The sequence below is a fragment of the Podarcis muralis genome, chromosome 12 (assembly GCF_964188315.1).
Source record: "Podarcis muralis chromosome 12, rPodMur119.hap1.1, whole genome shotgun sequence".
NCBI classification, from domain to species: Eukaryota; Metazoa; Chordata; class Lepidosauria; order Squamata; family Lacertidae; genus Podarcis; species Podarcis muralis.
The window spans coordinates 36,301,454-36,316,513 of record NC_135666.1 but is presented as its reverse complement, the minus strand read 5'-3'; the positions used below and the strand labels follow the sequence as shown (position 1 = coordinate 36,316,513).

Here is a 15,060-nt window from a genome sequence, read left to right as displayed (position 1 = left end):
ATCCCCGTGACAGGGTGAGCTCAGTCCCAGCTCCTGCCCACCTAGCAGTTCGAAAGCACGTCAAGTGTAAGTAGATAAATAGGTACCGCTCTGGTAGGAAGGTAAACGGCGTTTCTGTGCGCTGCTCTGGTTTGCCAGAAGTGGTTTAGTCATGCTGGCTACATGACCCAGAAGCTGTACACCAGCTCCCTTGGCCAATAAAGCGAGATGAATGCCGCAACCCCAGAATCATCCGCAACTGGACTTAATGGTCAGGGCTCCTTTACCTTTACCTCCTCTCCAGGGCTTTTCCCAAGCAATCTAAGGCTGCGTCTGTGTGCCTGCCTCTGCTCCTTCCCCTTCATCTCTCTCCTGGTTCTGGGAAACTAGGGGTGAGGGGAGCTTGGCACAGCAGGACGGGGAGACACCCATACCTTTTCACCAGCCTGACTCATCTCTTCCTCTTGGCCTCCCTCTTCCCACTCGCCTGCTTCAACTTCTGCCTCGGATTCTGGACATCTCTCTGCCACAGACTCTCCCAGCTCACTAAACCCTGCTTACCTCTTCAGCTTCTGACACCTCCCCTTCCCAGTCTGCTCCCTCTTCTCTCTCTGACCACTCATCATCATCCCACCACCCATTGAGATGAATCCCGAGTGTGTTGGATACAGTAATGTATAAACTGTCCTTTAAAAAATAACCAGCAAGTTTTCCTCTGTTTCTTTGTATTTGCCTTCTGGAAGCTATTTGGTGGTGTTATGACTGCAGGGTGCCTGGACCCCCCATGAAAAGCACAATAAACTGTTTTTGCACCCCGTTCATTCTGTGCATGAAGCAAACATTCTGGCTGCCATTCAGAAAAATTCACGCTGACAGCTCCATCTGCCCTCGATGGAGCTTTGACATGGTTTGTCATGGGAGCCTACCTCTGCTGTTTCTATGAATTGGTCTGGAGATGCTTACTGTGCTTTTAATGAGAATGAAACCATAATAAAAATCCAGTAGTCGTTTTATTCATTGCAATGGAATTTAGTTCAAAACAGCCATTTAATTTTTGTTTTCTTCTTAAAGTCTATTGCAATTCAGGAACTTTAGTGTCATTCTGTAAATACTGCTCCCATGCTAAAGATATTGTTCCAGATTGCAGGAAACACATCTGCAAATATTAAAATTGCAAAGTGGAGAAAAAATGGTGTCTGCAGTCAGTGTGAGATCAGAACATTCCCCCCCCCCCAAAAAAAAATCAGATTTTAAAAAAATTAAAATGCAGCAAGACATGACACATACCCCTTTATTAATGACCAATGTAATATGATGTCTTCTGTTTTTAGGTATATGTGGCTGCTTTTGCCGTATCTGCTTATGCATCCAGTTACTACAGAGCTGGAAGTAAGCCATTTAATCCTGTGCTTGGAGAAACCTACGAATGTATCCGAGAAGATAAAGGCTTTCAGTTTTTTGCTGAACAGGTACTGCTTTTCTGTTGTGGTCCAGGCTGAACAATTTGCTAGTTCTGATTATGTGGCAGGAGGTTAATTTTATACTGAATTGCTTCAGTTGACTTTTGCATGCATACATAGCTTGAACTGAGATTGTTGAAAGCTGTGGAATAGAATGGTTACTTTGAGGAACCACCTCTAAATCCATATATTTTAGAGTGGGTGCCTTGCACCTTAATGTTTTCTTTACACTCGCTAAAATATTTTACTTTTACCACTGCCCTGTGTATCCAGATGCCAAGTGAATTATATCCCTTAGTTTCCTGGCAGTAACTATACATAAACTTGGTACAAAACAGCACAGGCTCCACATTAAAGTGAAAAGCAAAATTAATTATATTTTAAATGACTACAGTATAAATAGATGGTTATGTTAGCTTGTATGGTTACTTTATGCTGAGCTTGGTTGCTATTTCTTGTAGCTCAGAAATGTTACTGTTTCTTTTCCGTTATTTAAATCTGTAGCAAATTTCCGTAAACCACTCCAACCCGATTAAACACTTCTCAGTCTAGAGACTATATTTCTCTAAGGTGAGACAGAAATGAACTTCAAAAGGGCACATTATTACTCAACAGGAAATACTTCACTTTTTCTCAGGCCTGATCCTTATCCTGTACTAAATAACACTCTCTAACAATAGCTCTGACTGGAAACCAAACTTGACGTTCAACTGCCTTCTTTTGGTCTTTGTGTTTCCCTGCATCTTTATTTTATTTTATTTTTGGATTTATTTTATTTTTTGGATATTATTTCTTTGCAAGTGACTTGATTTAAGACAGTTTATATACCGATATTTATTGGTTGCTATTATTTATTTTAAAAAATAACAGTCCTCATTAACAAATTAGTGTTAATCGCTTTACACCTGCTCTTCTGGGTTGTTTTTCTAAAACATTTTTTTTTTAATGTTTCGTTCTCCATATCAAACGCTGGTTTTGCTATTACAGGCTCCCTCTTGTGGTCAGTGCTGTGCTTGCAATAAAATGAAACAATTAAAATAATTCATGAGAGAGGAATGGAAGTCATTTAAAAAAAACCAAAAAACCTGTAGCTGTAACGGTAACCTTTCCCTTCCTCTTAGGTCAGTCACCACCCACCTATATCTGCATGTCATGCTGAATCTGATAACTTTGTGTTTTGGCAAGGTAATTCTTTAGCTTATTCTCTCCGGTTTTTACTTGAATGTGAAGGAAATCTATAAGCTCAAATGTTAGCGGCAGATGTCAGTGCAGCTTCAGATGTCGTGCTGGGTGTGCCAAAGCATCTGTTTGTATGGCATTAATGGGGAAACACAGACATTGGCATAACAAACATATGTATCCTCAACCTCGGCTACCCTCAACCAGCCTTCACCAACCTAGTGTCTTCCAGATGCTCTGGGCTGTAGCTCCCATCAATGATGCTGGCTGGGTCTGATGGAAGTTGTAGCCCAGAACATCTGGAGGACATAAGATTGGTGAAGATTCTTGGACCTTAGGATTTAGTGAACCATCTGTAATTGAGACATCTTGATGTAGCCAGTTTGGAGGAAGGTGGTGTTTTAGAAATGGCTGCTTACTGCCTTCCCAGTAAGCGGTGGTTGTGGCTCCACCCAAGTCCCCTCGCTGCGCGACGCCATCTTTATGGCCGTTGTTGCGTCCCCTCGTATGGTGCAGGGGCCCATGGGTTCCCGCGAGGACCCTCGATTCAAATAGGCCAATCTGCGGTGTCTCAGGAGGCGGGGCTTGGGGAGCAGTCCTGGCTGAAGCAGGCTTCACTCAGGTCCACTTCCCACCTATTTATCTCGGCTGGCCCTGCTTGCAGCAGTGCAGTCGGCTGGGAGCATCACATTTGTAGTGTTAATTCATTTAGCCATCTCTAGTCGGGTGCATCTGGGCAAAGGGACTCTGTAACTGGGCACACAAGGCAATTGATATCATCTTGCTACCAAAGACTTGAAACTGGTCTGTGGTATCAATACTACTCTACAATAATAGCATATACAGTGGTACCTCGGGTTACATACGCTTCAGGTTACATACGCTTCAGGTTACAGACTCCGCTAACCCAGAAATAGTGCTTCAGGTTAAGAATTTTGTTTCAGGATAAGAACAGAAATCGTGCTCCGGTGGCGCAGCGGCAGCAGGAGGCCCCATTAGCTAAAGTGGTGCTTCAGGTTAAGAACAGTTTCAGGTTAAGAACGTACATCTGGAACGAATTAAGTACTTAACCCGAGGTACCACTGTATAAGTGGTGTGTGTGTGTGTGTGTGTCTTTTTAAACACACACAGAAACAATGTAATAATGGGCTTTTACAACATTTTTTGAACAAACCAATAGGAAAACGAATTCTTGCCCATTTCCCCAAACATTTGAAAGCAAGGACACAGTTAAACTGCTATGCACTAAGCCCTATTGAGTTTACGTTTGAACAGCAGCGAGTGGCTTGCACTCAGGGAAACGAATGCAAGGACAGTTGGCTTATGCTTAAGTCTTCTGGAAACCTCCACTACTTAAGACACTGAAGGATTGTATTCTCTGCTTGTCATAAATGTTTCAGATGACTTCGTTGTGTAAAACAAGAGTCCGGTTCCAATCTCCAAAGAGATAAAATTAAAGCATCTAGCAAAATATGCTGTGGTTATACGAACTGCCATGATTTAGGAATCACGATATGTTTGCTTTAAGCATTTTAAGTCAGTATAACTATTAGTCGGACGCGGGTGGCGCTGTGGGTAAAAGCCTCAGCGCCTAGGGCTTGCTGATCGAAAGGTCGGCGGTTCGAATCCCCGCGGCGGGGTGCGCTCCCGCTGCTCGGTCCCAGCGCCTGCCAACCTAGCAGTTCGAAAGCACCCCCGGGTGCAAGTAGATAAATAGGGACCGCTTTCTAGCGGGAAGGTAAACGGCGTTTCCGTGTGCTGTGCTGGCTCGCCAGATGCAGCTTTGTCACGCTGGCCACGTGACCCGGAAGTGTCTCCAGACAGCGCTGGCCCCCGGCCTCTTGAGTGAGATGGGCGCAACCCCAGAGTCTGTCAAGACTGGCCCGTACGGGCAGGGGTACCTTTAACTATTAGTCACCAGGCTGAGTTTTGTCCTGGTTATATTCAGCACCATTTGAAGCTTAGGAGCTGTGATGTTACGGTAGTGAAATACGAGATTTCACTATAGAGTTACATCTTACTTCAAATCTGTAAATGAGCAATGGAATGTATACTGGCTATAGTTTTGTGCAAAGTGAATGAGCCGCAGCAAATTTCAGGCTCATGCACTCCTCTATCCTCCTTTAGTGTGGCTTGTTCAGATTTGGGTGAACCATGGTCTGTTGTGTTGTCTGGTCTTACAAGCTGTGGTTAGCTTTAGTTATGATTTATTTCAAACAGGTCACTTCCAACCATGGTTTCTGAAGTTTCTTGTTTAAAGTAACCATTGTTATTGTCAGCCACAGTTTCAGGGCTGCACCAAGCTGTAGTTAACTAAAAGTGAACACAAAAGCTTCCAAAGTCATCCTCATGGGTGACTGGGAGCATAAGAGAGAATCCATGAGCTCCATGTTTAGTGTGATTGCCCACATGCCACTAACCATGGTTTAGCATGACATTCAAACACAGCCACTATTCAATACATTGTCAATTTATTGATGGTCTCAGGCTTAAAGTATAACACTTAGTAAACAATTCAGCTCAACAATAGCAATATGTGTTTGGTGTTAAGGATGTACTTAGTTTATTACTGATTTTTAATTATTATTATTTTTTTAAAATTTCAGATATCAGATGGAAAAACAAATTCTGGGGGAAATCCATGGAAATTGTGCCAGTTGGTACAACACATGTAATTTTGCCAGCGTAAGTTCTGTAATTGTATGGAGACTGTAGTTCACATTTTGCGGCTCTGGGGTTGTCAAAACTTCTTTGGCACAAAAATCTCCATATTTTTTCGCTTTCCATAACCTAGCAAATCATATGGTGCCACAGAGAGAGAATTGTGTGCATAACATATATACAAGATACCTGCTATCAGAAATTCTTTTAACTAGGGATACCTTTGGACTGAACCTAGGACATACCATTAGGGGCTCAACATTCTGTCGCTTATAAAAATTTCACCTGTTGAGCCAACAGCTTAAAATTTATCATCCCATGATCAAAGCTTGTGGATGTGGCAAATTCAGACTGATCTGATTGCAACAGGTTTATCAGTTTTAAAATGGCTACAAATTGACCCATTCACCCTTTTTAAAACAAGCTTATCGTATATTTCTTTCCAATTTTGATGAAAACTATAAATGCACTTTATTCAGGTTTATTGAGGAAAGCCATTTCTCATTGGTATGGTGAAGATCTGTGCAGCTGTTGAAAAGTTGTTAAAGCTTATGGCAGCAACTACATACAAAATAAGGGGTTGCGTATGCAGTTCGGTTCCGAAGGGGAAATTCTGCTAGCACTCCCAGTATTTGCTGAGAGCACCACCGTGTGGATGCCATGTGCAATGCCTATTCCTTTCATGCCTATTCCTTATTGTGTATGGCAGTGTGCTGTAATGATTAGGAGATGCAGTCGCTAACCATGTGCACAATTGGAAATCTAAGAAACTGTTGTGGGCAGCACGTACCACAACTCCCAACACGTGAACACGTTGTGACCTTCATCATAACCCCACTGCCCACTTGCACTGCCATTCCCTGTGCTCCTGCACTGACACAAGCATGAGTCAGTTCTAAGGAGGATTCCTCCAGGAATACAATAAAATTCAGATGCTTCAAAAGGCAATACAGAGCCACGTGTTTTGCCTCGATTTAGCATCTGTTGATTTTATTAATCTTTTGGATTTTTAAAAATACCTGTTCTGTTTTTATTGAGAAATCTAATGTTTCATATTTTTGCAAACCAGGTTTTCTTAGAATCAAGTGGTATATAAATTTTGCTAAATAAGATAAATAAATTTGCTATCCCCAAGTGCAAGTTTTCTATCTTGGTGAGATATTTTCTCTCTTTGCTTTGTCTCTGTTTGTCTTGAAAGGAATCAAAACTGGATATTCAGGGTGTTTGAGATGAATGTTTTAAGTAAAACCATTGATTTTATTAACTATTACTTTATTACAACATGAAATCACAGTCCTCTGTTTTCTTCTAGCTATAAGGACCATTATGAATGGAATAAGGTGACATCTTGCATTCATAATATATTAAGTGGACAGCGGTGGATAGAACACTATGGGGAGATCATAATCAAGAATCTGAATGACCACAGCTGTCTCTGCAAACTTACTTTTGTAAAGGTAATATTAACATTACCTTGGATGTTCTCAAGAGTCTGTGCCATTTCATTTAAAAAGTCAGTAAGTTTACTAGCAGAATTTCCTGGGCAATGAGGATGTTGAATAATATCCTGAGGTTGTAAGCTTACATAGTCATTTCTGGGCATATCTATAGGAGCAAGCTAATTCACTTTTTTTCCCTGATCTTTTGAAGTGATTTTGGTTTTGCTCATTTTATCTCCAGACAAAATACTGGAATCACAATGTACATGAGATTGAAGGAAATGTTTTGGACAAAAATGGGAAAGTAGTACATCGTATTTTTGGGAAATGGCATGAGAATATATACTGCGGAACACCATCTTCGCCAAAGTGCATCTGGAGAGCAAGTTAGTGACCAATCAACCATTTTATTTTTATGCACATATAAAGCATTTGCACTCCCTACCTATGCTCTTCTATTGACTGCCACCTGCCACAATCTAGACATCTTAAGTTTCAGTACATTTTACTATAGTTCTTTACCATGCTATATACTATGGATGGAGTCTTGTAATGGAGAAATCCATAATAATTCACTATAAATGACTGTCTAAATAGGTCACATTTAAGACATTGGCCATATGCAGATAATGCCCAACCATGGCAAATAGTTCAACTGAATCCATGGTTAAGGGTTATCTTCAAAGCAGAGCAGTTGAAAACAAAACGGGAGTGGAAAACAAAAGATAAAAATGGGTAAAAAAAGTGGCATAGAATAAAACCATAGAGACACATAAAATCCATTGTTGTTAAAAACTTGTAGGAAGTCCTCTTGATGTCTAAATTACCGTAACCAATTTTGCCTGGCAAACATCCCTATGGAGGGAGTTCAGAGACTGGGGTGTTGCCACAGATATTATGTATGTAATCATTGCTCTTAAGTCATGAAATTATGAATAGATTTGGGCTGGAGAAAATAATCAAATCCATTTTTATTTGCAGATCCAATGCCAAAAGATTATGAGCAGTGGTATGGTTTCACACAGTTTGCATTAGAATTAAATGAATTGGACCCGCTCACTAGGCCTCTGTTACCATCTACTGATACCCGATTTAGACCAGACCAAAGGTATTATTATTATTATTATTTTTATATTAAAAAATTAAGTTTCCTGTAGCTGAATACATTACTGAGGCAGCACTTATTATCTTGTACCCTTCAGAGGCAGGATGTGCATGTGTTGTGCCCAACATCAAGGAAAATCAGTTCTTACTGGTCAGTTTTTTGGGAAAGACAAAAAGAGAGTAGAGATCATTACCTGCCTCTGAAATGTCAGGGTCCCTTCCCTCCCATTTTTTTTGTTGAGTTCTAGAATCAGTTCACTGGTTGTTTTCCCAATCTGTAACCTGGGACAATTATCTGGTTGTTGGTTAAAAGCTCTAGCTACTTCATGGTTTGCAGATACTAAGCTAAGGGAGCCACAAAATAAAATGCCAATAATGCTTTGTTCTTTTATCGTTGCTTATGGCAGGCTCCTAGAGGAAGGGAATATTGAAGGAGCAGAAATGCAAAAACAAAGGATTGAGCAGCTACAGAGAGAGCGGCGGAAAGTTCTAGAAGAAAACAATATGGAGCATCAGCCTAGATTTTTCAGGTATTTTTTTAACATAGCAGATTTTTTTGCTGAAATGTCTGCTAATATGCTAGAAGAGTGGCACAGAAAGTGATCCACAAGATCCCGCTTCATGGTTCATTTCTCGGAATATTTACCTAATTGCTAAAGCCATAATTTTATTTATGTCTTGTGGCTAAAACAATGGGCTAGGAAAACCAAAGAAATTGTTTTCTTGCGGTGGGGTGGCTGGAAGCTAACTCAGAAACATGTTGGGAGAAGTGAGGAATCAAGGAATAAATGGGGAATCCTGTGGCTCTCTAGATGTTGTTGGACTACAACTCCAGTCATTCATGACCATTGGCCATGTTGGCTGAGGCTGATTGGAGATGGAGTTGAATAACAGCTCAAGGTCCAGGACACAGCTCCCAATATCCTACTCATGGATTTTTCCTCCAGAAACGTTGGTTCCTCATCACTGCCACACAGGATGGCATTTTTGAGTTGCCTAGCTAGTTTGGGCATTGGCATACAGTTGTACCTTGGATCCCAAATGCCTTGTAAGTCAAACATTTTGGCTCCCAAACACCGCAAGCCCAGAAGTGAGTGTTCCAGTTTGCAAACGTTCTTTGGAACCTGAACGTCCGCTGCAACTTCCGCAGCTTCTGATTGGCTGCAGGAGATTCCTGCAGCCAATAGGAAGCCGCCCCTTGGTTTCCAAACGTTTTGGAAGTCGAATGGACTTCCAGAACAGACTTCTGGAATGGATTCGGATGTACCACTGTACTGCGATGGTAGTTTCAGTTCTAGCTATCAGAAGGTGATCATAGGGGATTACTGTTCCACCTCATGAGGTTTATTCTGTGGTGTGCCACAAGATTCAGTCTTATCCCCTGTGCTCTTCAGTATCTACATGAAACCACTGGGGAAAGGGATTTGGGATAAAGTATCATCAGCATAAGGGACACGGGTGGCGCTGTGGGTTAAACCACAGAGCCTAGGACTGGCCAATCAGAAGGTCGGCGGTTCGAATCCCCGCAACTGGGTGAGCTCCCATTGCTCGGTCCCTGCTCCTGCCAACCTAGCAGTTTGAAAGCACGTCAACGTGCAAGTAGATAAATAGGTACCACTTGGGCGGGAAGGTAAACGGCATTTCAGTGCGCTGCTCTGGTTCGTCAGAAGCGGCTTAGTCATGCTGGTCACATGACCCAGAAGCTGTACACCGGCTCCCTCGGCCAATAAAGCGAGATGAGCGCCGCAACCCCAGAGTTGGTCATGACTGGACCTAATGGTCTGGGGTCCCTTTACCTATACCTTATCATCAGCATATACAACCCTATACCTAATTTCAGTATTCCAGGTGAAGCATTGTATGTCTTAAATGTATTTGAGATATAGTGTGGGATCCAATGAGATTAATAAACGGAAGCAGATGTGGCAAAGGTGTGCAGTGTGAAAGGTCCAATTGATCTGGATGTGGATGGTTCTCTTGCTCTGGATAGGGTTACACTTACAGCCGGTTCTCATGCTTCTGAAATCTCCGGTGGCAGCTGTGCCCAGGAGTTCAGTTTTGCCAATATAGCTTGATCTGCCAACCGCTACCACTTTTAGAGTAGCATAATTAATCATCATTAGCCACTGCTGAGTGTGTGAAATGTCAGACTCAGACCAGGGAAATACCAGTTAAAATCCTCACTCAACTTGAAGCTGGTTAGATGTCTCGTCTTACTTTGCAGGGTGGTTCTGAGGTTTAAATGGGGTGTGGGAGGAATATGAATGCCACACTGAGTGGCATAAAACATGCATGTTTCACAGGAGAATAAAAAAAAGCTCTGTTGATTGTTTGACAGGAAATCTGAAGATGACTCCTGGGTCAGCAATGGAACTTATCTAGAACTTAGAAAAAACCCTGGCTTTTCCAAGGTGGATAATGCTGTCTTATGGTGAAAAAACAAAAACAAACGAAAAGGACATTATAGCTGCTGTTTCTCTGATTATAAGAATGGAAATGCTGCGTATCACCATAACCTTCTAGACTCCTGCTTGATTTAGATTTTTGACAAGCACATTTGTGTTACTCTGTTTGTCTTTTGCTATTTTGATAGTAACCATGATTTATTTGAATGTACAAAAAACTCTAATTTTCTTGACATATATATTTAATAAATGATTGTTGAATGTTATCTCTGAAAGGGTGGGGTGGGGTGGGGAGAGAAGCTTTAACACTATTTTTTCCAAAGGATGATGCAAGTTCAGATTTAATGCCTTATTGAGTTCTGTGATAAACAGTATTGGCCAGGAACTTTCAGCCGCACTACAGTAACTGAATGGAGGCAGCTGATCCCACCCCACAAGATGTCAGTAAGCTAACCAAAGCCAGAGTGAGTGTGTTTCTGTCTCTTGCCTGAGATTCCATCTCAGTTACTGATCTTTTGGGAATCTTTTTTGTGGTTTGGATTTGCTTTGTTTTTGAGCACATGGGCAGATCAATGCATAATACCACCAATCGGGGTTGGATGAGATGGCGATGTTTCTTCACCCAGTTCTGCCTAGCTGTGCTGGGCACTGCTACCATGGAGCGGCTAGCTGCACCCACCTCAACTGTGGATGAGCAGAAGGCACTCCTGTGGAATCCCTGCTGGCAGTAGCGGCTATATATCCCCGAATCGGGAGCAGAGCTGCATAAGCTAAAGTTCGCTTGGATCCTCAGCCAGTCCAGCCACCAGTTACTTGTGGAAACGGGCCCAATCTGGGCCTCTCTGCTGTACCAGCCTGGAGCTGGTATAATAAGGAAGCAAAATTGTTGTTGTCCCTACCCTAGCTGCCATTGGGCTCTGGGATGCAGCGGTCGGTCTTCACTGCTGTTTAGCCCTTCCATTGCAGCCTGCTGGCGGTCTGGATTGCTCCTGTTCTTTTTATTCCATTAGCTAACCCATTCCAAAAAAGTAGTACTAAGCGGTAGTAGCATTGATGGTTCTACTGCCTTACAAGCAAGCAAAAGGACACAGACACCTAGGAACTTCTCTTATGCCTTGTTGACCTTTATGGAAGCTGGACCACTGCAGACTTCAGCAGGGCTCGCACAGTGGAAGTTCCAAGTGGAATGTGTCCCAGATTTGGCATATATGAATCATGCTGTGTAGACTGAACTTTTGAGGCACAGTCCAACCAAAGTTAGCGATGGCTTAATTCATATTAAAATCCAATAGAAAAGCTGTTCGTTGCGAGCAGCTACCTTTTCCTAGAAAGTACCATTTGGTTAAATGCAATTTAGTGGTACTCCTAAACAGAGCTTGTGGGTAAAAAAAATAATGACCAAATGGAAAAGAAACACGGTTTTCTTTGGGGCTGGTGATATCTTTACAGAGCATGGACTCTTTATTTCACGATTCTGGTTTGTTTTTAATAAGAATATCCTGCTAGACAATTTTTTTAAAAGCCCTCCTTTTTAACTATTTGCAAAGTAGCTAAATGTGGTTAAGAGACAGGCGTTTTCTGAAATAAGATTTCGGTATTTTCTACCTCTTCTGAGCAGCACATTTATTATCTTGTATTATTAAAAAAAAACCATCTGCCTTAGATACAATGTATGGAATATATGATCTTCCTTTACCTGTTTAGTGTTTTAAGGTAAATATTTGTCTTGCACTAAAATGGTTATGTTTTTCCTATATCCTCTCTATGTATTCTAATATCTTCATGAGCATCTTTAGCATGTTGAAGAAGGAATCCAAAGTAGACAAAACAGCACTTTGGAATGTAAGTGGCAGTCTTGTTTGTTTTTCTTTTGTTAAATCACAATTTTAATATAATATCATGCTAAACAGGAAACATGTGTGCAGAAAATTAGAGTCTGAAACACATACTTCTATAAGCTTTCAGGTCCATTGCCTACAAACTGATGGGAGAGTGGTCCTGGATTACAGTGTTGAATGGTACTTTCTGTAAATTAGTAAAGCATTCTTTCTTCATCTTAGTATGTAGTACATGTCTTGCATCCAAGTGCTGTGAACAGAAGTAAAATACATTAATTTGAATATGCGTGCGGAGCTTTTCCCTGCGTGAGCTGCCCCAAATCACTTATGGCAAAGGGAGCAGCTCCATACAAGCATTTTGTCCCACCTGGTTTAGAGCTGTTCCTTCTAATAAGCGAACAGGTTCATGCAGGTTTTTTCCTGCATACTGTATAGCGCACAACTAGATCACAACTAATTTAGCTAGACACAAGATGCATGAGGACGAGCGTTCACAACGGCACAAGCACACCACCGTACAAAACTAAAGCTAACATAGTTAACCAGCTTGTTCTGCAGATGCACATTGATGGAGTGGCGAAATAGAAAACGTTAATGACCTTCTGAACTCTCCCATTTATATATGCCTAAGCAGTCTCAAGGGAAACCAGATTTTAGCAAAACTGCATAAACTTTCCAACTGAAGTGGGGGTGGCGAGAACCCCTCAGACATCAGTTAATAACTTTTCCATTCATTTATTTATAAGATCTTCCATTACAATAATATCATGTCTGTCACTCAGCACAACAATTGCTTGCTGCCTCATTAAACACTCAGGGTCTAACTAGGCACTATGTTCACCCCATATTTGTGCCCTTAACTGCAATGGTGGTGGTGTTTTTTATACAAATTGGTAGTGTGGGGTGCAGACTCTGAACTAGGACCTTAGCATGGAGGGTTCAAGGCTTTCAGCCGTTGCCCCCTGCTACAGTCCTGGTTAGGATCTGGGCGGTCCACACCAGCAATGTGCATAAGAAAAAAATGTTCTCATTCATCTCAATGGAAGCTCTTTTTTATAGGCAAGTTCCTGGTGTTGGCAGTTCAGATTAGGATTATGGAGAGCGAGGTAAATAAGGTTACCAGATTTTTTTCAATGAATCCGGGGACACTTTTCAATTCCCTACTAAATAGATTGATTTTGCCAGGGGACTGATTTATAAATCTGGGGACTTTCCCCGGGAAATGGGGACATCTGGTAACTGGTAATGTCCCCCCTCCTATACTAGAGTCCCGATGTGAATTTGGGACCCTAGATCAATATGGAGATAACATACTTAGTTTTTCATTCATATAAAGCAATGACAGTTATTCTAACTTTTCTTCCTCACGCCCTTGCATCCACATAGCAATTTACTTGCGGGGGCTCACTATTTGACAATATCACACATTATATATTTTTTGCACTAATTGAGATTTCTTGTAACTTGTACAGTGGTGCCTCGCAAGATGAAAATAATCCGTTCTGCAAGTCTCTTCGTCTAGCGGTTTTTTCGTCTTGCGAAGCAACCCTATTAGCGGCTTAGCGGCTAAAAGGCTATTAGCGGCTTAGAAAAAGGGGGGGAAAGCGGAAAAAAATCGCAAGACGTTTTCGTCTTGCGAAGCAAGCCCATAGGGAAATTCGTCTTGTGAAGCAACTCAAAAACGGAAAACCCTTTCGTCTTGCGAGGCATTCGTCTTGCGGGGCACCACTGTAATTTTCTTTGGGACAATTCCTTCTTTAAAAAAATGTAATTATTTTCCAGACAAAAATTATTCCATTTTTGGACAGGTTCGCTCTTTCATTTACAATCCATTTATTTGTATATCATCTCTGGCATAAATCATATTCCGTGCTTACAGTCAGTTAAGATTTGGGTATGTAATTTTGCCTTGCACTTTCAGAAATGTCACTGTTGCTTAGCTGCTGCAGTCGTTGGAAACGCTTGTTTCCTTTTGTCTTTTATTGCTTTGTACAGTTGAAATGCACTTTTAAAAAAACCAAAACATTTAATGCAGCTTTTAAAGAAACAGATACAATCATTGTTCATGAGCCAAGAGCTTACCGTAATGCATGCATTAGTCAGTTAATGCTGGGATAGAACTCTAGGCTCCGATTCGAAAAGGAACATTGCTCTGTGCATTGCTTCAATTTTTGTTTGCTAGATTTTGTTTTGGTTTTTAAAAAGAAAGATTTGCACGCCCTGTGGGTCAGCATGTTCATTTCGCTGTTTTCTCGATTTCACATACATAGAATGGGGAACTGGATACATGATGAAACAGTCATATGGCCAGTTCATCACACACATTGCATCACTTATGACAGATAGCTTAGCATCATTTCATCTGACCTTTATCACATTGACACAGGGCCGTAATTTCACCTTTTACACACGTATCATCCAGCCTTCTGCAAAACCCATAGCTTTTCTTTTTCAAGGGAGGGCAGAGCCCATGAATGCAGCAATTGAAATTAAGGGTTTAGTCACATATTTTTGTGATCTTTTAAATATTTCCAGCCTGATCACCTCTTATTCTCCTGAGTATATGCATATGGTAAGAGGAATTATCAGCCCACCTCACTAGAGCAAAACCTGGCAGGTAAATATGCCAACGATCACCACCATCATAGTAATTCTGGATATTAAGCAGCCTGATTTTCCAATATTTGGGGAAGGATTCTCAAGTATGGTGCAAGGGCATGCACACATCACTTGGTGCTGTCTTAGCCCTTCGGATCCAGTTATGTAATTGGACTGGTCCCACTCCACTGAAATTTTGCATGTTCCTATTATTACCTGCAGGGACGCAGGTGGCACTGTGGGTAAAAGCCTCAGCGCCTAGGGCTTGCCGATCGAAAGGTCGGCGGTTCAAATCCCTGCGGCGGGGTGCGCTCCCGTCGTTCGGTCCCAGCGCCTGCCAACCTAGCAGTTCGAAAGCACCCCCGGGTTCAAGTAGATAAATAGGGACCGCTTACAA

At 41.7% G+C, this 15,060-nt stretch overlaps 1 protein-coding gene across 8 annotated transcripts in view; it reads left to right on the top strand.

Annotated features, from left to right (window-relative positions):
• The window catches only part of OSBPL3 (oxysterol binding protein like 3), a 101,183-nt gene extending 88,836 nt beyond the window's left edge, over positions 1-12,347 (top strand). For all 8 annotated transcript variants that reach the window (XM_077937021.1, XM_077937019.1, XM_077937020.1 and 5 more), the window contains 8 exons: positions 1,311-1,448; positions 2,561-2,624; positions 5,225-5,303; positions 6,592-6,736; positions 6,960-7,104; positions 7,700-7,826; positions 8,230-8,352; positions 10,161-12,347. In XM_077937021.1, the coding sequence (XP_077793147.1) occupies positions 1,311-1,448; positions 2,561-2,624; positions 5,225-5,303; positions 6,592-6,736; positions 6,960-7,104; positions 7,700-7,826; positions 8,230-8,352; positions 10,161-10,257 (918 nt within the window). In that variant the 3' untranslated portion in view covers positions 10,258-12,347. The remainder of the gene's footprint in view (positions 1-1,310; positions 1,449-2,560; positions 2,625-5,224; positions 5,304-6,591; positions 6,737-6,959; positions 7,105-7,699; positions 7,827-8,229; positions 8,353-10,160) is intronic.
• The last annotated feature ends 2,713 nt before the right edge of the window (positions 12,348-15,060 follow it).